Here is a 22,381-nt window from a genome sequence, read left to right on the forward strand (position 1 = left end):
CAAAAAGTCATGTGGGACCCACAAATAATGCATAAAATAAACAACAAAAAACTAGTTTATAACTTGATCATTTTTGCATCATTCATTCTTCTTGCATCTAGTTTGTAAGTCATTTAATTATTATACCGATTTCTTCTTATATACAAAATTTATTTATTATTTTTGCCTATTAAATTTGTTTGTTTTTTTATTTATGATTAGGTACGTATATTATTATTGTTAGCATAATCACAAAAATAAATTTTTTTTGAAATATATCCAACAAAAAAAATTCTCTTTCCATAGCTGTTTATTTCTTTTTTAGGTAATAATAATATAAATAAGATATTTCGTAAATACTAATCTTAAGTTACTTTTTCATCTATCTCAAAAAAAAATATATATATATATATATATATTTTTCATATTTCATAACCAAAACGAATAAATAGAATTGTTATTCTATAACATCATATTTCACAACCAAAAGTAGTTCACTCGTGCAAACTACTTTTCTAACGGGTAGAAGAGTATGAGTAACTGAAAACATCTTGCTCAAAAGCTTATCTGTTCCCTAAAAAACCGTAAAGGTAAAGAAGGATATATGACTGTTAAAATAGAATTGAACAGTTTTAGAAAATTCTACAATGCAACAAAAAACGGAGAAAATGTGCTTTTCATGATCTTTGTGCATAGGAACAGATTAGTGTGTGCAGCGGTTCATAATTTTCTCCCAAAAAAAAATTAATTTACCATTATTTTTAACCATTTCTCAATTAAAATAAAAATTATAGAAAATTATATACTTTTATCCAAAATCTGAAATTAAAAAAAAAAAACAAAAATAATGTTGTGCTCTCTATGTATAGGAACATAAAGTGTAGCAAACCATATTTTTCTAATTTTCGATAATTGTTAATCTCTTATCAAGAATATTAAACAACTAAAAAAATTTAAAATGACGGCCTAAACATCTGTAAAAATGTTATTTTAATGTTTTATAAGTACGAGAACTGATTAGAATAACTTTCCAAAATTCAGTATTTTTTCGTAATTTTCCTCAAATTATTAATTAATTACAAAAACTAATAATAAGTTTAGATGTGGTGATTATGTAACCTCATTCTTAAAGTTTAAAAAAAAAAAAAAAAAAAAAAAAAAAAAAAAAAGGAGGAATAAACCTGGAAAATGTCAAGAAAGCTTATGATAAGAAAGATTTCAAGTTTGAACCCAGTAGTACAATAATATCAGTAAGTCGAGGAACTTATCCAAATCAAATCTCATAAAATGAAAAACATGATTTGAAATTTAATTTTTTATTTCTTTCTTTATACTTTGCTCTTGGAAAGTCTATCTCAATCAAACAAGATACAAAAAATTAGATTTCTTCCAGATCTACAAGAGTTGAACACCACCCTCCCCCCAAAAAAAAGAAATCATATTAAAAAAATATATACAATACAGTGAGAACTAACTTTAAAGAAAAAGGGGGAAGGGGGGGGTGGTGGTGTTGGTGGAATGGGAAGAAAAGAAGCAGAAGCTTATAATTGTGAGATTGTGTGCCACTGATCCGTTGGAACTTCAATAAGATTGTGTGCCCCTGATCCGTTGGCACTTCAACAACTATCTCTTTCAATAAATTTCTGCAACTGTTTATGCTGCTTAACTGCGCCATGCGGAAGACGCTTCCATTTCAACTTCTTCTTCCCACCAAGTGGCAGCCTATAACATTAGAACATATAACTAAGATATTTTCTAGTCACCATTTTTCACTGCAATTGTATATGTTACAAGTTCATTTCGCTACAAATTCTCCAAATTTAAATTTTGGCTCAATTATAAATTACATCCTCTAAATTTTGGTCAGTTTTTCCTAGAGTCAAATACCTTAAGTCCATAACTAATGCAACCAAAATTCTCAAAGGGATTGAGAATCAATAAGAAAGGAAAAATAAAATAAGCTTAGGATCAGTACTTAAGGTTGCTTGATGTTAGCACCAACCAGGGATAGAAAAACTAAGAATCAACAACTAGAGTCCCCTAAAATCAGCACCCAGACATTGGAAAAATTCCCATAGAAATTTTATTCATCATAAACTTGTCTTCATAGGAATACAATAGCACCCTTGCATAGACTACTAGGACTAAATTCTAACCCTAATTAACTTGAGTCAAAGCCCAATTATTGAATTACAAAAATAACCTTAATTCTAGGAAATTAATAAAATACTAATAGCCTAATAAGCTAATAAGATTGAAATAAAATCCAATGGATCAATAATGAAAATACAATTGACTTCTAAAATTAAATAATACAAAAACAAATTATAAATGTCTTCACACTCCCTGCATCAATAACTTTACTTTAATTCAGTTATGTCTGGTAAATTCATTTACACCCAATCACATTTGATAACTTAGAAGCTAAGGCCATTTGGCATAGAAGATATTCAAGTGCAACATCTCAATCCTGGACAGATAAGTAGGGGATATTTGCAACATAGCATGATTTGAGGAAACTATTTTGTTAGTAAGCACACCTCTTTAAAACTATTTAGGAATCTAGCATATCGAGCCTATAAGGCTCAAGTTAAGTGAAGCTAATGTGGACAAGTAATCCACGTGGAACTTGAGAGGCTCAAGTTTCATAAAGTGTAGGAGAGGAAAAACCAGAAACAGAAGAAGGAAAAGAAGAAGAACCAGAAGAAGCAAAAACCCACAGGAAGAAGAAGAAGAAGAAGAATAAGAATCCACCAAACCCACCAACGATTACACACAAAACCCCAAAATCATCACTGACCCACCTTTCAATTCCACAAAATTAACCTAAATCAAACTAGACCCACCTAGTTTTTCACCATGAAATCCCCAAACCCACAGAAGATCTAAAGAGGAACCCACAAGAAGAAGAAGAAGAAGAAGAAGAAAGAATCCAAACCTAGCAAAAACCCAAATTTCTAGAATGCACGGGTGCGGCTCCAGGGCCGCCGCACTTGACACTCAGCAAAACCCAAATTTTTCTTTATGGAATTCTCCACACCAGCGGTGCCAACTAACAAACTCGAGATGTATTTTCCCAAATAGTTTAAGAAATGTAGAACTAATGAAATTGTTATAAAATAATGCTAAAGCAAAAAAAAAAAAAAAAATTCAATGAGTATATGATTGTGAAGAACAAGATGCATGACAATGCACATATCAGAACACAAAAACAATTTAGTGATTAGGTCGACAAGCTTTCAAAGAGACACAGAAGGATGATGAAGGTAGAGTATGACAGAGCAAACCGAATGATTGCACATTATGGATGGACGAGTGGTTTTTACACTATATTACCTATAATTTGTTTTATCCTACACTTGGATTATAGCAGATTAGAATATAGTAACTTGATTGGATAGCAGAACGGGTATCACATCTAAGTCATTCTGTGAAAAGAAAGGGCTACCAAATCATAATAATTAAATCCATACTTCGTAGCACAACTAGAAAAACCTGACTGATGAAGATATTATAGAAAGGAAGAAAAGATAATGAGAGGAACCTTGTAGCCTCTGCGAAGAAATTCTAGTGAGCTTCCTTCTTCCTCTTGAGTCCCAGCACTCTCAACAGTTCTTCTTTGGTCTAGAGCACACCAAATAATTAGTCCAAAAGCATATTCAAGTTTATAACAACCAAAAGAAGAACTGGGGCGTAAGGTTTAAAAGAAATATATACTTCACCCAGCGTGAAACGTGTACACTCTCAGCTATGAGGCATAAGAACCATCCGCTTGTTTAAGCATTACCTGCCAAGGCCCTGCACCAATTCTAAAAAGTATAAGGGGCTCAGCACCATATGCTGATCAGGGACAAGTGGATTGTAAAAAAACAAAGGACTTTTTCAGAAAAAATGAGCAGGTGCAGTAAATAGGGCTTAACAATCACCAGTAAGCTGTGGTGGGGACTTAACATGCTGGATGATTGGTGTTACGGAATTAGACTGCATCCTTGACTCTATGATTGAATTGAGTCTTAGAGTGCAGTTTCTGTTTGATTAAGCTGAAAAAGAACAATCTATTTGTTTTTAATTTTCAAAGTAGCTTTCTTTTAACCCCATTTAGGTGCCTCCTATCAAGAAAAAGATGAGAGAGAGTCACTTGAGATGGTTTAGTATATACAAAGGAGAACAATTAATGCCCAATGAGGAAGACTGATTTAATTCATGTCAAGTGAACAAAAAGAGATAGAGGTAAACTTAAAATAACACATAGAAGTAGTAATAAAGGAATATGTCAATAGGAGGTGACAGATATGATTTTGGAGGAGATAGAATGGTGGAGAAGAATATATGTGGTGACCCCAATTGGTCTGTTGAGGATCCATAGTCAACCCCTATAGCTTTGGACAAAGGCTTTGTTATTGTTTGGTTGAGTGATCCAATGGTGTAGGGAGCCATGCAGCACAACTTACCCAACCAAGCAATGGCATTTAGAACCATGGGATAATCTCATTGGATCTGATTTTTAGGATATTTATATTTTGGTTTTGATATTTTTAGGTTAATTGATTAAATTTACAAAGATCCAAGACTAAGAGATTTAAGCAAATCAGAATAGATTTCTTAAGTCATCCACTAATTTATAATCATAATCGGCTTAATTAAGCCATAATCTCAACTAACAGAGGTCAGCTACATGTATCCTTTATTAGGGAATCCCTCGCCCTAACTCTTATACCAATAGGATCTATAAGGATTTATATTCATAAGATACGAAAAAAAAAATTACATAACTGACAACCGACTATAACCTCCCTCCTCTATCTTGTCTTGGGACTACCCATGCAAAAGAATATGATTATCATAAAGTACTTCCTAGTGGATTCTATGAAGTTCTTGTTCTTAGCTTCAACCTTTTTTCTCACCACCATTCACACATAACCATGTGACTTAATGCTACACCAACATGATGGCGCGGTCTTCTTAGCAATCAAATAAAAAACTAATATATCAGACATATGTACTACCCCTGCTTAGCACAAAGTGAAAATGTAGTTCTCAAGAAATGCAAGAGTGGATCAGCATCACAAGAATATTATTTTTCTCCCAAACTACTGAAAATGTCAAAGGAACTCTGAGTTCACAAAAATTTCTTTTATAGACATCTTTTCCGCAGCTTTCTTTTCATTTTGTTCTCATCAAGAACTCATTCAACATTAGATGCTGTTAGACATAAGCTCCAATTGACACAAAAACAGTCATGGAACCTAGAAGGCAGAAGTGAAGTACTGAAACAGTACATAATATTAATGGCTAGTTTTAATTCTCAAGGGGAAAATTTAAATACCAGGGTATTGGCGAAACAGCGGTCCATTGTAATTCACAATGTAAGGTGCTACTGCTACTGTCTTCAAATTAAGAATCAAATGTTTACATAAAACTTAGATTAAAAAACAATTAATGAATATAGAAGGTTGACAAAAGAAGACGTACTTTTGAGTACTCTCTGATTCAATGTAGAACACTGGAATGAATTGAAGACTAGATGAGAATGAATCTGACGTAGAGAAATCGGATAGATGCAAATCGTATTCTAGTTGGAATACTCGCATCACGAAGAGAGCGCCTCAATGTCAGCACTGCCATGACGATAATTACATTCATGCATTTCATATTAACAAATGAACTGACATTGCAGTATTCATATGTAAGACATGATATTAGCATAAATTGAGAGAGAAATCGGTAATGCAAATCTTTGTTGAAATCCAGAAGCCCAAGTCAGCACTGCAAGTTACAGCTTTCATTTAACAATGAAACTTGAATTCAGTAATAACAGAATTAGTGACCATTAAAGCTCAAGAAGGCACAATATACCGCAATGTGTCAAGTTCCAGACTGAATAGAAGCGTAGGAGTTGATTGAGCAAATTTTGCCTGCACATCAAAATAGAGGGGAAAGGAACAGAAACCGCAGCTCCAAATGCTTTTGCAAAATGAATAATGTCTAAATGGTTATGATCAAATTTCTAAAGCATTACTCCTAAACTTGGTGACAATATGATGCTGTCAGACTACAGTCAAAGTGCAGATAGTAATTCAGTGTACTAAATCTCTATGTTATGGTGAAAAATACCCAATCATTGTGTCACTCCCGCAGATTAGCACTGTAAAAGTCAGCATGGAATCATTACCCTATGTTTGGAATGGAAGATGGGGAAAGAGAAGAGAAGAAGGGAAGGTGACTGGAATATACTAAACTTTAGTTTATTCTTGTAAATTCTATTAAAAATAATCTTGAAATAGGTCGGCAGATTTATGTTACAGAAGTAAACCTGTTCAAACATATATTTACACCTCAATTGACATGAAAACATGTATCTGTGTAATTATGTTTTTTACGAAGTTCTTCAAATTTTACAGTCATTGTCAATGTCCAATAATGTATAGCGTTTAACTCATTAAAGACATATACAGAAGTTACTAGTTACTAAACTTTTTTTTTTTTTTGGTTAAATTACCGATTACTAATCTAACTCTTTAAAAGAATATGACAAATGACATTAGATATAAGGTTTATGAAAAAAATATATTTAGAAGCTGTCATGTACACAAAATCAACAGAGTATGAATCAAGTTGTGATGGTATAGTTAATACAAGGATCAAGTAAAAGACCAAAATGAATAGAGATGTTATGGACAGGTGGATAGAGGTACGCTTATGATTTTTTTTTTTTTTTTTCCCTTTTCCCTTGATGCTAGGATCCAGTTATGTGTATCCATAAAGTGATATTGAAATCAAGTTTGCATGCCAAAGATTCAAAATTCGGTGAGAAAATTTCCATGAGTAAAGATGCCATACCACATACTTCTCAATGGTTGCAAGTTCTCGTGTGCTACAATTAATAAATATATACAGTGATGGAGGCTCATTGGACTGCCAACGACCTGCATTTGTAAGAGATGCCAGATGGAAAGCTAACCTATTCATACGCGTGATGTACAAACAATGCAATTAACATGGCCTCATAAAAATATTACATATGATGCATAGGACTCAAAACAACAAATTGCATCTTATTAAATTAACAAGACTAATGCTAAAGGTATAACAGCAAAGAGTTTTGAAGATTATAGCTAATCGTATCTTTTCAAATCAGAACTTAAATTTCCTTTTTCTTGATATCCCGTTGTTTTGCAGATATTGATTAATATATTTTCAAAAGAGACAAACTCATGTAAGCATAAGTTCCAAGTTTTCTTTTATGGTATAGCATTAATGGTAGAAAGGGTTCAGAAGCAGTCCATTAGTAAAAACCTTTCAAAATAATTGGGCCCATTGAATTCTTTACATCATTTGATTGTACAGAACCAACCTTCATTGTCATCTTCAAAATAAAATTTTTCTTCTCAAAAAAAAAAAATCTTCAAAATAAAAATCAAGTGTGTTCCTTATAGATCTGAAGAATGTGCTGACAGAGTGACAGGACCACCAGGGATGTCATCCAGGGAACCTATGGTTATAGCATCAATCTGAAGCAAGAAAGAATAAATATATTAAAATTAAATAAGTTTCCAGGGAATTTAAAATATAGATAAAACTTATAATAAATTGTACTGTCTAACTAACCAAATTAAGAAAAATAATCACTTCCTAAATGAATATTTAACTTATAACTAAATTGGTAATATGTATTAAATTTTTACTTTTCTTGGTTATATGTTTGTTACTTTCTTATGTTAAAAATTTAAATATATGTATCACTATTTGTGAATCAAATTTCTTCTTTTGTTATAATTTTTTGGTAGACTTTCTTGATCACCAAACCCATATCCAGACCCCAGGCTAAGGCAAGACTAGTGAGCACCTTCGTGATGGAGTTAGCACCAATTTTTAACTATAAAAAACAGCCCTAAAGAACAATTGATCCTGCCAAAATACAGCAGCATAGCAAAAGAACTGGTAACTTCATTATGAGTTATTTCTTTACCGAGTCAAGAGCTGCTTTGAAAAGCTGAGAGGCCCTCCGCTTTTCTGGCTTATCAGGAAACACCTAAAATCAGAAACAAAATGTCAACATTTTTTTAACCAATTCAAAGATATACATGCCCTATGAAATGAAGTCCCTTTCTTACAATGCAAGCTCTAGTTTCCTTTCTTTCTTGAAGCTTCTTCACGACAGCCAAGGCTAGTTGAATGATGGCATCAATGAACTCATCTGAAGATCCCTTTTACATATTTAGGAATTTGCGAAAATCATGTATTACGTATTCAGATTAATTTGTTTAATTTATTCACAAGACATATTGTGTCTAATAATAAGATTTCATCAAAGAATAACATTAATAGTGGCCTATTATATAGAATAATTTTGAATTTTTTTTTTTTAATACAATTGATTCTCCCAACATTGAGATACTGAAATAAAAACAAAAATTTAGAAGTAATCTCTACGAAAAAACAAGAGAGCAATTCACAAATAGTTTAAGAAAACATATTTTCAGTAAAGTGACTTCAAACTGCACCTTTTTAAAGTAGAGAAAGGTGTTTGGAAGGTTAAGGCTCCTCGGCGTGTTTTTTTCTTTGTGTGGATTGTTGTATGGGATAATATCCTTACAAGTGACAATTTAAGGGGTAGAGGGATGGATTTTGTTGACTAGTGTATTATGTGCCATTGTAATAGGGAGACGGTGGATCATTTGCTACTTCATTGTGGTAAGGCTTTTCGGTTGTGGAGTTTGGTGTCTAGATCTTTTGGGATTTCTTAGGTCTTGTCAAGATCGGCTGTGGATACTCTCTCTGGTTGGTAGAATTGGCCTGGAAAGCATTCGTCTAGCATTTGGAATTTAGCTCTGTTAGGTTCTAAGGATTTAGGATCTAAAATGTATTAGAACTTCAATGTGTAATGTTGGCAAATCATGATCAAAATTTAGAGTCTAGAATTAGGCTGCTCAAAGTATGTTTATTGTGAAGTTGGAATCGAATAATTGCAAAAAATTACTATTCACTTTCTGCAAGGCTCGATCAATCAAAAATTAGACTTGATCGATCAAAACTCGTGCAGATTGTTTTTTTGCAAAATTTTCCAACTCAGCCCAAGCCCATATGACGTGTAGGATTTTATGTTTTGTTTTAAGTATAAAAGGAAAAACCCTAGCCACATTTTGAAGTTGTTGTTTATGCTATGTGTGTGAATCTCTTGTGAGATCTAGAGGTGTTTGCCTTCATACATACTTAAGGTTATCAAGATCAAGATTGATGTCGAGAGCTTGGTGATCGCTTCAATTGCTGCATAAAGAGCTTAAAGAAAAACATAAGTGGGAGTACTTGTGGTTGCTGTGAATCTAAAAAAGAAGCAGTTTGTGGACTCGGAGTTGTCACATGGTCGTGGTAGTAAGTTTTCTACTCGAGGTAGCAATAAGATGTTAGTGGTCTAAGTCGCTATTGTAAAACTTCAATTCTTTCATAGTAGATCTGTTTTACCTTGAGGATAGCTAGGATAAATCCTCCCTAGGTTTTCTCCAGTTTGGTTTTCCTAGATTATCATATCGTTGTGTTCTTTATTTTCTACATTATTTACATGATATGATTTTCTTGTGTTAAACTAGATTTGAATAATTTACCTAAGTTAATCACTTGGCTAAATAACTAGGTTAATCTGTTTGTGTTTAAGGGGTGTAAAAACGTACAAGCTCTATCGTGCTTAATGTGGTGTCTTTGGAGGGATTGAAATTGGAGGACGTTTGAAGACATGGAAAGTTCGGATGACCAGCTATTGGCTTCTTTCAGTGGCTCTCTGTTTGACTGGTTTAGGGCTTAGGGACTCACCACTAGTGATTCTCTCACTATGTTCCTTAGCTCTCTCCTTTGTAATTAGTATAATTTCTTTTTCTCTTTTTTTTTTCCTTTTTTTTTCTTCTTCTTTCTTCTTTATCTTTTCTCTCTATAATTTTCTCTCTGCCTTATGTTTTTCTGCATAAGGTAGTGTTCTTGAATATATATCTTTATTACTTATCAAAAAAAAAAAAAAGTAGAGCTTTTTTTTACACTTTATCAAACTTCCTTAATTGTTAAAAGAAAAAGAAAAAAAGAAAAAAAGAAACCTGAAAAACATGTTGTACCAAAGTGAGATGCATTAGAATGAGGATGTACCTTATAGGAAGAAAAGTTGCTAGGCAAGGGCCTGTCCACACAACCAAGTCCAAGAAAAATAAGAGCAAATAAAATAAATCAAATGTTAGCATAGATAATGGTCAGAAAACCTGTACAATAAGCTGGAAAGCATAAGTATATATATATATATATATTACTAATGATATCCTTGCCCGAGCCTTTGAATTTCTTCACTGTGCTTGTAGTCCCTTGGTTGCCAAACGTTTAATTTTGAAGAATATCCGATGGGAAAAGCCCAGGAATGGATGGATGAAACTTAACACCGATGGCTCATCCCTTGGAAATCCTGGTCTAGCTGGAGCTGGAGGCCTAATTAGAGATGGAAATGGGAGTTAGGTGGTTGGGTTTGCAAGGAAAATTGGAGTGGCTAGTAGTTTGTTGGCTAAATTATGGGCTCTTCGGGATGGGTTGCTGCTATGTTTGCAATTTCATGTTCAAGCAATTAGTATTGAAATGGATGCTAAAGCTATAGTAGATGCCTTCTCCCATCAAGCTAATTCTAACACTATTATCTCTTCTCTTATGAATGATTGCAGGCAATTGATTATCCAGATTCCACAATCGAGTTTTAAACACATATACAGAGAAGCAAACAGATGCGTGGACTTCCTAGCTAGATCAGGACCCTCTTTTGATATAGACTTTGCTGTTTTTCCAGTCCACCAGTGGACCTTATTTCTATTTTGGAGGTTGATTGTTGTGGTTTGTTCTTTAACAGGCTGTTGAGGACCAAAATTTCACAAGAAAGTCCATTCCATGAATAGTAAGGAAAGACCATGGATCTTAACAAAAGAAGGCCCAATTAATGAAGTTAGGAAGGACCATGAAGGCCCAAAATTCCCAAAAAAAGAAAAAGAAAAAAAGAAAAAGAAAGAAATAATAATAATAAAAAGAAGAAAAAGGACCTAGACTTGGTCAGGCTAGAGGATATACAACAAGAAGAATCAACATCAAAACCAAGATGTATGTTCAAATTTCCAGCAAAAAAGCCATTAAAAATCCAGCAAAAACTAGGTATTATCTTTGTAACCCATGGTCCATGCCCGTGGGATCCTGAGTGGATAGTAAGGGAGGAATGGTTTGGTTGGTAGGAGAGTGATTTTTGGTGAAAGGAGGATCCCAAAGGTTTCGCTTGGTTCATATATTTTCTTGAAATGCATGAACCAATGGAAAACTCAGTTCCCCCATGTGCATGACACCCCTCCATGATTTTCTCTCAATTGTCATTTTCAACAAAGCTGTCACAATACACTGAGCAGCCCACCCATTCCTTTGACTTTCCAAGAGGGAATATTTCATTTATAGCTAAAGCCAAATGCCCATTTTGAGTTATAATTGCCTAAATATGCTAAACCTCTACCTAATGCACCTTTTCAGGTTCCAGAGGACATGATTTTACCCAGCAGACCTGGGACGTCCTCATCCAGATACCAGACCAGGTTTGCTATAAAAAGAACACTAAGGCATAGCAGAAAAAGGGGGGGGGGGATTCAGAGGAGAGAAAAACGGGGATTTTGGGGAAGAGTTCAGAGGTTCAAAACATATATTCTTAGAGTTTTAAAAGCCTAGCAAGGAAGAGAAAGAAACAAACAAAATAAGAGAGCCAAGGTGGAGGAATTTGTCCCATATCCTGGAGATCATTCAAAATATCACTTAACCTCCAAAGAAATATATGCCAAAACATGCACACATCAGATATTACTCTCTCCCACAAAAATCCTCCTCACCTAACTATCTTGGAAGGCAATGCCTAAGCAAAGCCACTTGGACTTGAGTTTCAAATCCCACAAGTCTTGTGCAAAAGCACTAAGTCTATGAGAATTGGGGCTAGGATCCTCGTGGCTGAATCATTCTCATGAAATTCATTTATATATATGTATATGTATTAAAATGTATATCCTAATCTAAGAAACTAACAATTATTTGAAGATATGTCTATTGTACAGTGTGTTCTTATGCAGGACTTATAGAGGTAAAGGGAAATGACAAAACTCTATTGCATAATAAGCATAGAGAAAGATCATATAGTTCAGAGAATCAGCATTCTGGGATTACAGGCCTAGTACGTCCGGGGTACCACGACAGTACGCCTAGGGTACCAAGTGAAGGAATTCTTTTAAATGTTCACACAATAAAAGATAAGCCTTAAATACTCTATTTCAATCTCCTTCTCATTGTGAATATTATGAATACTTATTTTACTTATTTCGTAAGAGTAAATGGTCATTTTATGACACTAAAACACTTATAATAGTATTTTATTGCTTAGGAGGAATTGCATTTGTGTCTTGAGGAGATTTATGTGACTTGCGCACAACTTGGTTCGTAATCAGCCCCTATTTAGTCGCGGTGAACCAACCCAATCCACTAAACAACAAGTAAAGGGCCTAGGATCCTTGTTTCTACTTGGGCCTGTGTGCTAAGAAAAAAGCACTCTCACACAGGCTTTGTCCTGAACCTTGTTTGCTGTTTAGTTTTAATGTTATTTCCTTTTCTACCAATATATATATATATATATTCCAACATTAACCAAACGACATTAAAACTTGAAGGATACAATTTATATAAACGTAAATAACAAAAATAAGAAACACAAAGAAAACCAATAAATAAAAAACCTAAATGTCATGAGTATGTGGTCTAACAAAACACAAATAACGTTCTCAATATTGCAAATTATGAAATGGGTATTTATAGAAATTCATGTCCAAGATAAACTAAAATAAACAAATAAATAAATAAAATTTCAAGACCTGAAGATAAAAACAATTTGAATAGAAAATTTTGAATGAAGTAAGAGAGACAGAGTTGAAATATAAGAGAAGTTATGGGAAATTGATCTCCAAGAGAGTGAAGCTATCCTGAAGTGTTGGGCTTTTGTGGAGCCTAGATGTGTTTGATCCGATTGACGACCCGAATAATGTTGCATGGTTTTTAATGGGAGATTTTTTTAAGCTTAGTCTATGGAGCGGAGGCTTGGACCAACAAGATATAGAAAACACAGTTTTGGTGATTAGGGTTTTTTTGTGGTAGTTTTTTGAGAGAGAGAAAAACCGTACGGCTACACTTTGTATTTTTCCCTGATAATAGTGAAATCCCTGCAATTTTGTAGACATAGGAAAATTGCCGAACCATATAAATACTGCATTGTGCGTGTGATTTTTTTCTTTGGCGTGTGTTTTCTCTATTTTTTGTTTCTCACAGGTTGGGAATTTCGTGTTAGTTCCCTACAAGGTCCACCCTATGCAAAATTTAATTCTAAGAAACTAAGCAGTGAGACAATTTTCCTTACTAGCTCAAATTCATGTCCTAAGTAATGCCCTGATACTCTTTCATACCTCTTATTGTTCGAAAAATTCATATCCAAAAACACTTAATTTCTATAAATGAAGCTCACAATCAAAGAAAAATGTTTAATTTACATGCTTTTACAATAGGTTGATTACAGTTAGTTACGTGTAGCTTTTAAATTTAATTTCAAATTCACCCACTTTCTTGAAGTAATCTTTTTTTCCTTTAGCTTGTGCCAATTGGTTTCTCAAAGTCACAAAAAATAAATTTTCAATTTTTGTTTCTGAAGAGGAGAAATTTGAGATGACAGATCATGTATGAACAGACATAGGGTGGACGGATCAAACAACCATGTATTATCCAACTTATCTTTATGTGGTCTCCAAGAAACCCTAAGTAGAAAATACTTGCGACACACAGTTAACCTTAGTTTATAAAGTCCCAACACGAATAGAATTCTAACACAAGGAGAATTAAGGAATATGTGGGTATTAATAAGGATCTTCCCTATAAGGAAAAGACTTGTTACGCAAGTAAGGGAGTTCGATTCTACACTACTATAAAAACCCATAGGCCCTCAGAAAACAGGTACGCATAATTCACCCCAGCTCTGGCACTCTAGAGTTGTAGAAAGGTTTTCCTGACTTAACCTTCGGAGAGTCTTTGGCCGGTATCACACCGGTTTCTCCTAGGGTTTTCTCTTTTTGATTGTGCAGGGATTGTTTCGAGTGTGCGAGGACTGTGTAGCTCACTGGTGATTTTCTCAGCATCATCAGTTGGCGCTGCTTGTGGGGAAGACAGTAACTTGTAAGCCATAAAAATGCTTCCTGGACAAAGAGTTGCATGGTACTTACTCGCTCGATGGCAACCACCACCAACGTCCAAGAAGATGAGCTGCAACTCACTACCCTAGAAAGGTAGGTCCAAACCCTTACTGCAGTAGTGGAACGCCTCACCAAAAAAAATTGAGACCTAGAGGAGCAGCTGTGTCAGAAGAACGCAGGACACAACACCCAAGAGTAGGACCAAGAAGGTACTAATGCTAAACGAAGAGACCAAAAGGGACAGAAAGGGAGTAATGCCCCAAGCAAACTGGAAAGGCAGGACATGAGCCATCCATCAATCATTGATATGGCTCCACCCCACATTGTGGCAGAGATGCAGATGATGAGAGAACAGATGGATTTTATGATGAACACCCTCAAGGGGCGAGTATCGAGCAACCTCGATGACTTGGTCCACCGAAGGGATTCATCATTCACAACACTCATTACTTCTTTCTCCCTTCCACCAAAGTTTCGCATGCCACAGGTTGAAAACTACGACGGAAACAAGGATCTGCTAGATCACTTGGAATCTTTCAAGGCCTTGATACACCTTTAGGGGGTACTGAACGAAATCATGTGTAGGGCCTTCCCCACCACACTGAAGGGCCCCGCAAGGATCTAGTTTAGCAGGCTGATGCCCAACTCAATAAGCACCTTCAACGAGTTAAGCACCCAGTTCACCTCACACTTCATCGAAGGACACAGGTACAAGAAGTCCACCACATGCCTGATGAACATCAAGCAACGAGAAGAAGAGACGCTGAGGTCTTACATAACCCGCTTTAACAAGGAGTCTCTTTCGATTGACGAAGCGGACGATAAGATACTCATGGCTGCCTTTACAAACGAACTGTGAAATGGTAAGTTCTTGTTTTCCTTATACAAGAACGACCCCAAAACTATGTCGGATGTGCTATACAGGGCAACCAAGTACATGAACGCAGAAGATGCGTTGTTGGCCCGAGAAGACACTCAGCTCGAGAGGGCAAAGGGTATATGGGAAGAGGAGCTGCCAAGTGTTTTATGGGTATACAAGACAATGGTACAAACACCTATAGGAGAAACCCCATTTCGGCTAGCATACAAGAGCGAGGCGGTCATCCCGGCGGAAGTAGGTCTTACAAGCTATAGGGTGGAAAACCATGATGAAAGCAAGCACAATGAAACCATGTGCTTGCAGCTGGACCCAGTGGACAAAGTGCGAGCAACAGCCGAGCAAAGATTAGCACATTACCAGAATCTCATGTCCAAGCACTATAACTCCAAGGTCAAACACCGGGACTTCCAGGTAGGAGATCTTGTCCTAAGGAAGGAAATGGGCACAACAAGAGATGCCTCCCAAGAAATGCTAGGACCTAACTGGGAAGGACCATAAAAAATGCGTCGTGGTATAGGAAAGGGACCTACCATCTGGAAACACTGGACGGACAAAAGCTACATCACCCATGGAATACGGAGCACCTGAAAAGGTACTACTAGTAGACGAGTAGCAACCTCCTCATTGCCAATTTATTTCTTTCTAGTTTTATAGTTAACCTTTTAAAGCCCAATGGCAAGTTCCTTTTTATTCTTAAAGAACAATTTCTACGCATGAACTACCATTATAATAAGAGGAATATTCAGATATGATTGATGTATTTTTCTACAAAAGTTTATTAAGTCCATAAAGTGGACGGTTCATCCCTGATGGATGGATAATTTGTAAAGTCCATAAAATGGACGGTTCATCCCATTGGGACGGATATTTTATTAAGTCCATAAAGTGGACAGTTCATCCCTGAAGGATGGATAATTTTTAGTCCATAAAGTGGACGGATTATCCCTGAAGGATGGATAATTTGTAAAGTCCATAAAATGGATGGGTCATCCCATTGGGACGGATAATTTATTAAGTCCATAAAACGGACGACTCATCTCAGAAGGATGAATAAGTTCCATAAGTGGACGGACCTATTGTTAAATAAGACAAATTGAATAAGTCCATAATATGGACGGATTCATTATTCAATAAAATTTAGTCCATAAAGTGGACGGATATATTGATTAAGTGGATAGTCCGTAAAGTAGACGAACTGAGAGATGATAAGTAGTTCACATAGTGAACGGATCCAACGTAAAGTTGGGTTAATATTAGTCCTCGAAAGGATGGTTCACTAAGCAAGCTGGTTCAAGAGAACTGGTGGAAGGACTCATCCCAGAGGATGACAATTGTTAAGTTTTACAAAAATTAAACACAAAGTCCCAAAAATGACGGGTCCACATAGCATGGGTGAATTACACGCCCTCAAAGAGGACGGGTCTAATATTCATATAGACTTATTTTCAAAATTCCATAAAATGGCCTCTTGTGTCGACGATCAACTCATAGTAGACAGGTTCAAAGACCACTAAGTGGACGGATTTAACAAATCATTGAATTAACGTTATAATACAGTTTCATTAAAAGCATGATAACCAAAATCACATAAAGGATGGGGTTGATTATACGACGAAATCAACATTATAGATCCTCGATGTGGACAGAGTCATTCATAGTTGTAAATTAAACAGATCCATTCATGAAAAATAAAATAGACAAAGTAATTAAGCTGAAACCCATGAAGGGGAGAAGTTTAAGATAACGGTTAAGATAAACATTTAATGTTCTCAAAAACCATTAAAAAAAAACAAAACAAAACAAAAACAAAACTACACAACTGGAGCGGGAGTTTCATCATTACCCTTAACCAATAATTTCTCAGGGCGACGATCCTGATCATCTTTTGGTTCAACTTGGCTTTCAACAATAATTCTGTCACCATTGGCATTGTTGACGGGGGCATTCTCAGCAAAAAGTTTGATCGTATTCTCAGAATGGATGAGTTGAACTGACGTTTGCTCCTGGACATTAATGTTGATAGTGGACACATCCAAGTCGGGATATAAAGCCTTCACTTGACGGATGGCGTCGTCAAAACCGTTACCATAAGAGACTCCTAGCTCCGTTAGGAAGGAGTCGGAGTCACGGTACTCTCGTATAGCAACTTCCTTTGCAAGACGAATCTCATTCTCCTTGTCTTCTAAGACCTTCTTCAGTTCCTCTGTCCACTTATAAAACTCATCCCTAGCTTTCTCCGCCATAACGAGTTTCTTTTCCTAGACTACCTTCTAGGCCTTCAGCTCGTTCAACTCTTCCTCCATCAATGTCGCCTTCACACGTATACGGTTTAGTGCCGTCTCATGATTTAGACACCGTCCCATTAGCCCCTTCATTATCATGGCCTGAAAAATGGAAAGGAAGAATTAGTTTCGAACTAATTAAGAGGTGAGGAAGGATGAAAAGTGGACGGGCAAAATTACTTGAGCGATACTAAAAAGCCTAGTCTCCCTCATCGCCTCAATCGAGTAGTTGCTTAGGTTCTCATAATCTTCAGGTGTTATGAGGGATGAAAGCCTCTCTAAGGCATATTTGGAGTCCTCTCAGAGGAGGACGGGTGGCTTATCCTGTGTGGTGGACGGACCCTTCATGTAGCCTTTTCCTGCTCCATGTTTTATAGGGGTAACCATCTTTGCACCCTTAGCCTCTAGCCCCACGACGGGCTCCAATACAACCTTTGGCTTTTTTGGTGCACGGTCCTGCTTCGGTGGCACCTTCCTTTTGGTAGATGGGATGTTTGGATCCGTCCCCTTAGGGATTTGATCTCCCTCCTCCTTGTTCTTGGCTGCCTATGCCTTAATCATGGCCCTGCTCTTAACAGCGTCCATTTCTGCGAAAAAGGACGGGCATACTTAGTTCCAAATAAAGGAATACAAAAGAAGTATGACTGATGGACTTACGTTGACACACTTGGGCATCGTAACGATGAGCTGCAGGGGTAGGCTCCGGTCCGTCACAATACCAGTAAATGGTATCTAGTGTGATCAATTTGGCCCAAGTCCTCTCCTCAAGTGTTGTTTCGGCAAAAATTCTTTCCAAAAAGCTCCACTACTCAAGTGTAACTTGTGGACGCTCCCGAACTGGAAAAAGAGGACGGTTAAAGAACTTTGAAGAATTAAAAAGACAGTGGACTTGTGGATGGGTGCATACCAGATGAGACAATATACCCCAGTTAGTATCGACGGGCATGTGCTCTGTGTCCCCTGGACGGCACATCCACTCATCCCCTCAAGGAAGAAGTACCAGTTCTTCCAGTTCCTATTTGAGTCTGGGGTCTCATATACAAGCCTCAACAACAGACTCCTAGGCACAAAACTATACATGCCTCTTGACTTTTTTATTTCATCTAGACGGTAGCAATGGAGGAATTCCCACACCGTCAGCCTTTTTGCACCATCAGTCATAGCCCCGTACAGGACCTTCATGCCAAGGAAGACCCTCCAGGCATTTGGGGATATCTAGTTGACAGCTAGACCTAGGTGTTTGAGTAGCTCACAATGAAAGGAACTCAAGCAAAACTTGAGCCCAGCCTTTAGCATTTACTCATACACCCCGACACCCTTCACTCCTTCATAGTAATACTTCTCTGAGTCGTATGGTAGACAGATGGAGATGTTATCTAGTATTTGGTATTTAGCCCTAAGTGTCTTGAAATGTGGCTCTTTGATTGTGGAATTAAAGTCATTCACCGTCCACAGGGGTAGCATGATGAACTCCCTAAGTCCATCTAGACCCACGATGGACTGAATTGGGAGCTCAGCGTCATCTAGACTATCACTGGAATCTTCTGGGTCATCCATCTCTGGATCCTCATCTCTTGAGGATGGAGAAGAGGTAGATGGACTTCTCTCTCCACTTGGACCATCATGATCTTTGTGACTTGACGGGTACACTTCCTCGTAGCCCACCTGTTAGGAACCCGAGCACGTTGATGGTGGTATATACATTGATGTATGGATGTGGGGATTATATTGTATGATATGTTAGTTGTTAGTTGATGAGCTGGCATATGAGCTAGCAAATCAGTTAGTAGAGTTAGTTGTTTGGGTTGTTAGTTCTGAGGGAACGCATGAGATGATTTGGGGTATATAACTCTGTAACTAACATTTGTAAAAGGCAAGAAAAATCATTCAGTTGCTTCTTTCTTCTCCTTGTTTCCTCTCTAATCTTTTCTCTCTCCATTTTCTCTGTTTCTGGAGGTTAGTTACCCTCGAAGTAACCATTTTCATCCTTAATAGTTCTTGATTCACCAAGAACTTAACATTTGGTATCAGAGCTCTTACCCACCAGCTTCCATGGCAGAAACGAGATCCTCTGCCTATATCAATGAATCATTATCTCTCCTTAAAACCACCACAGATCACCATGGCCATTCTTTACAAGAGATTAACAAACAATTGAACGCTAACACCCAACAATTGAATGCCAACACTTAACAACTGAATGCTATCAGTATGGCTCTGCAAAAACTCACGGAAGCTGAAGAACAGAGACAGCAACAAACTATGTCTTCATCTCCTTCTCCAAATGCCCAAGCTGTTCCTTTGCCCATTTCACATATGTCGAAGAGTGTGAGATTGGATTTTCCTCGGTTTAAGGGTGATGACCCTGCTTCTTGGGTGTACAAAGCCAACCAGTATTTTAGTTTCTATCAAACTCCGTTTAATGAGAAATTGTTAATGGCTTCTTTCCACATGGATAGTGATGCTCTAATCTAGTTTCAGGACAGTGATGAGAATGGGGTGTTTGCGACTTGGGAAGGATTTGTAGAAGCTCTGTTAACAAGGTTTGGAAGTACTGCCTATGAAGATCCTATGGAATCACTCACAAAGTTGAGACAAACTTCAAATGTTGTAGCTTATAAAGGACAATTTAAGGCTTTGTCTAACCGGATTAAGGGGTTATCAGATAGTCACAAATTGAGTTGTTTCCTTAGTGGTCTCAAGGATGAAGTCAGACTACCAGTGATGATGCTTCATCCTAAGAACCTCAATGAAGCTTTTGGGTTAGCAAAAATCCAAGAAGAATACCTTAACAGCAGTCGTAGGAGTCAAAGATTTTCTTTTGATTCTGCTAAGCCTTCAATTTTGGGGCCCAGACCTGAAGGGAAGATGGAATCCAGATTGAAGTTTCCTTTACAAAGATTGTCACCTACTCAAATGGAGGAAAGAAGAAGGAAAGGACTTTGCTTCAACTGTGATGAGAAGTTTCAGCCTGGACATCACTGTAAGTCTGCTAAGCTTTTCTTATTGGAAGGACTTTATCCTTTCCAAGATTCTAGTTCTAATGATCAATTAGTAGAACTTGATGATTCTGAAGCTACCTTAGTACAATTAGATGAGGGTACGTTTGTTGACAGTAGGTCTGAACCTAAAGTAAGGGAGGCTGAGATTACACTTTATGCTCTCTTGGGCAGTCCCTCACCTAGCACTATGAGGATTCGAGGGAAAATTAATGGTCATTGTCTTGTGATTTTGATTGATACTGGGAGTACACACAATTTTGTTGATGCTGCTATGATCTCTGTTTTACATTTACCCTTAGACCCTTCTATCTCTTTTAAAGTGAAGGTTGCCAATGGTGCTTCCATTCGGACACAGGGTGTTTGTTCTAATGTTAAAGTTGCTATGCAAGGTCAGGTATTTGCAGTGGATCTGAATGCATTAGCTTTGGGAGATTGTGAACTAGTTTTAGGTACTCAATGGCTGAGGACCCTTGGTCTTATTCAATGGGATTTTTTGGAGATGTCTATGGAGTTTTCCCACTGCAATTCCAGGGTGAAATTAGTTGGGTTGCAGCCCACTGGGTTGACCATTCATGAAGGCACTCAATTCTTTAAACCACCTGTGAAGAAAGGACTTTTAAAGTGAAGGTTGCCAATGGTGCTTCCATTCGGACACAGGGTGTTTGTTCTAATGTTAAAGTTGCTATGCAAGGTCAGGTATTTGCAGTGGATCTGAATGCATTAGCTTTGGGAGATTGTGAACTAGTTTTAGGTACTCAATGGCTGAGGACCCTTGGTCTTATTCAATGGGATTTTTTGGAGATGTCTATGGAGTTTTCCCACTGCAATTCCAGGGTGAAATTAGTTGGGTTGCAGCCCACTGGGTTGACCATTCATGAAGGCACTCAATTCTTTAAACCACCTGTGAAGAAAGGACTTTTGTTGCAAATTTCATCCCCAGCTGTTACCTGCCCTTCTGCCTCACATTGTATTCCAGAAATTGAAACTCTCTTGACTGAATTTACTGCTGTTTTTGAGACACCTACTGGTCTGCCTCCTTGCAGAGGATTTGAACATCAGATTCTTTTGAAGGATGGCACTGAACCCGTGTGTCAAAAGCCTTATAGGTATCCTCATTTTCAGAAGAATGACATTGAGAAGATTGTTAATGAATTGTTGGAGGTGGGGTTTATTAGACACAGCCAGAGCCCTTTTTCTTCTCCAGTGTTGTTAGTAAGGAAGGCTGATGGTTCTTGGCGCATGTGTATTGACTACAGAGCTCTTAATCAAGTCACAATCAAAGATAAGTTTCCAATTCCTATTGTTGATGAATTACTTGATGAGTTAGCAGGTTCTTGCATTTTTTCGAAGCTTGATTTAAGGTCTGGTTATCATCAAATTCGCATGAAAGAGGAGGATATTGCTAAAACTGCATTTCGGACACATGAGGGTCATTATGAATTTCTTGTTATGCCATTTGGTTTAACCAATGCACCCTCTACATTCCAAGCTCTAATGAATGCTGTTTTTAGACCTTACTTAAGGAAGTTTGTGTTGGTCTTCTTTGATGACATTTTAGTTTTCAGTAAAAGCTTGGAACTACATCTTCGATTAGTTCTCAGTTTACTGTTGCAGCATCATTTGTATGCCAAGCGAAGCAAATGTGTTTTTGGCGTTCCTGAGGTCGAATATCTGGGTCACATTATATCTGGTCAAGGTGTAAGTGCTGATCCTAAGAAGCTTTCTGCTATGAAAGATTGGCCTTCTCCAACCACAGTTAAGGCTTTGTGTGGATTCCTTGGTCTCACTGGTTATTATCGGAAATTCATACATCAGTATGGCCAAATAGCTGCCCCTTTAACTGCCTTATTAAAAAAGAAGGCCTTTGTGTGGTCCTTGCAAGCTGAGGAAGCTTTTCAGGCTCTTAAGGTAGCAGTATGCCAGCCACCTGTTCTAGCTTTACCAGATTTCTCCAAGCCCTTTACTATAGAA

General features: G+C 37.0%; 1 protein-coding gene across 1 annotated transcript; it reads right to left on the reverse strand.

The window, feature by feature from the left end:
* Positions 1–1,276: 1,276 nt before the first annotated feature.
* Positions 1,277–14,267, reverse strand: LOC112017787 (protein LPA3). The gene is given in 15 exon segments (XM_065762012.1): positions 1,277–1,701; positions 3,524–3,573; positions 3,576–3,603; positions 3,697–3,730; positions 3,732–3,777; positions 5,306–5,366; positions 5,650–5,758; positions 5,836–5,894; positions 6,820–6,914; positions 7,380–7,440; positions 7,443–7,490; positions 7,949–8,011; positions 8,094–8,186; positions 10,111–10,141; positions 14,026–14,267. Coding segments are annotated over 15 exon segments (1,080 nt in total). The 3' UTR covers positions 1,277–1,641.
* Between the last annotated feature and the right edge of the window lie 8,114 nt (positions 14,268–22,381).

This window comes from Quercus suber, unplaced genomic scaffold (assembly GCF_002906115.3).
Source record: "Quercus suber isolate HL8 unplaced genomic scaffold, Cork oak 2.0 scaffold_438, whole genome shotgun sequence".
Lineage (NCBI taxonomy): Eukaryota > Viridiplantae > Streptophyta > Magnoliopsida > Fagales > Fagaceae > Quercus > Quercus suber.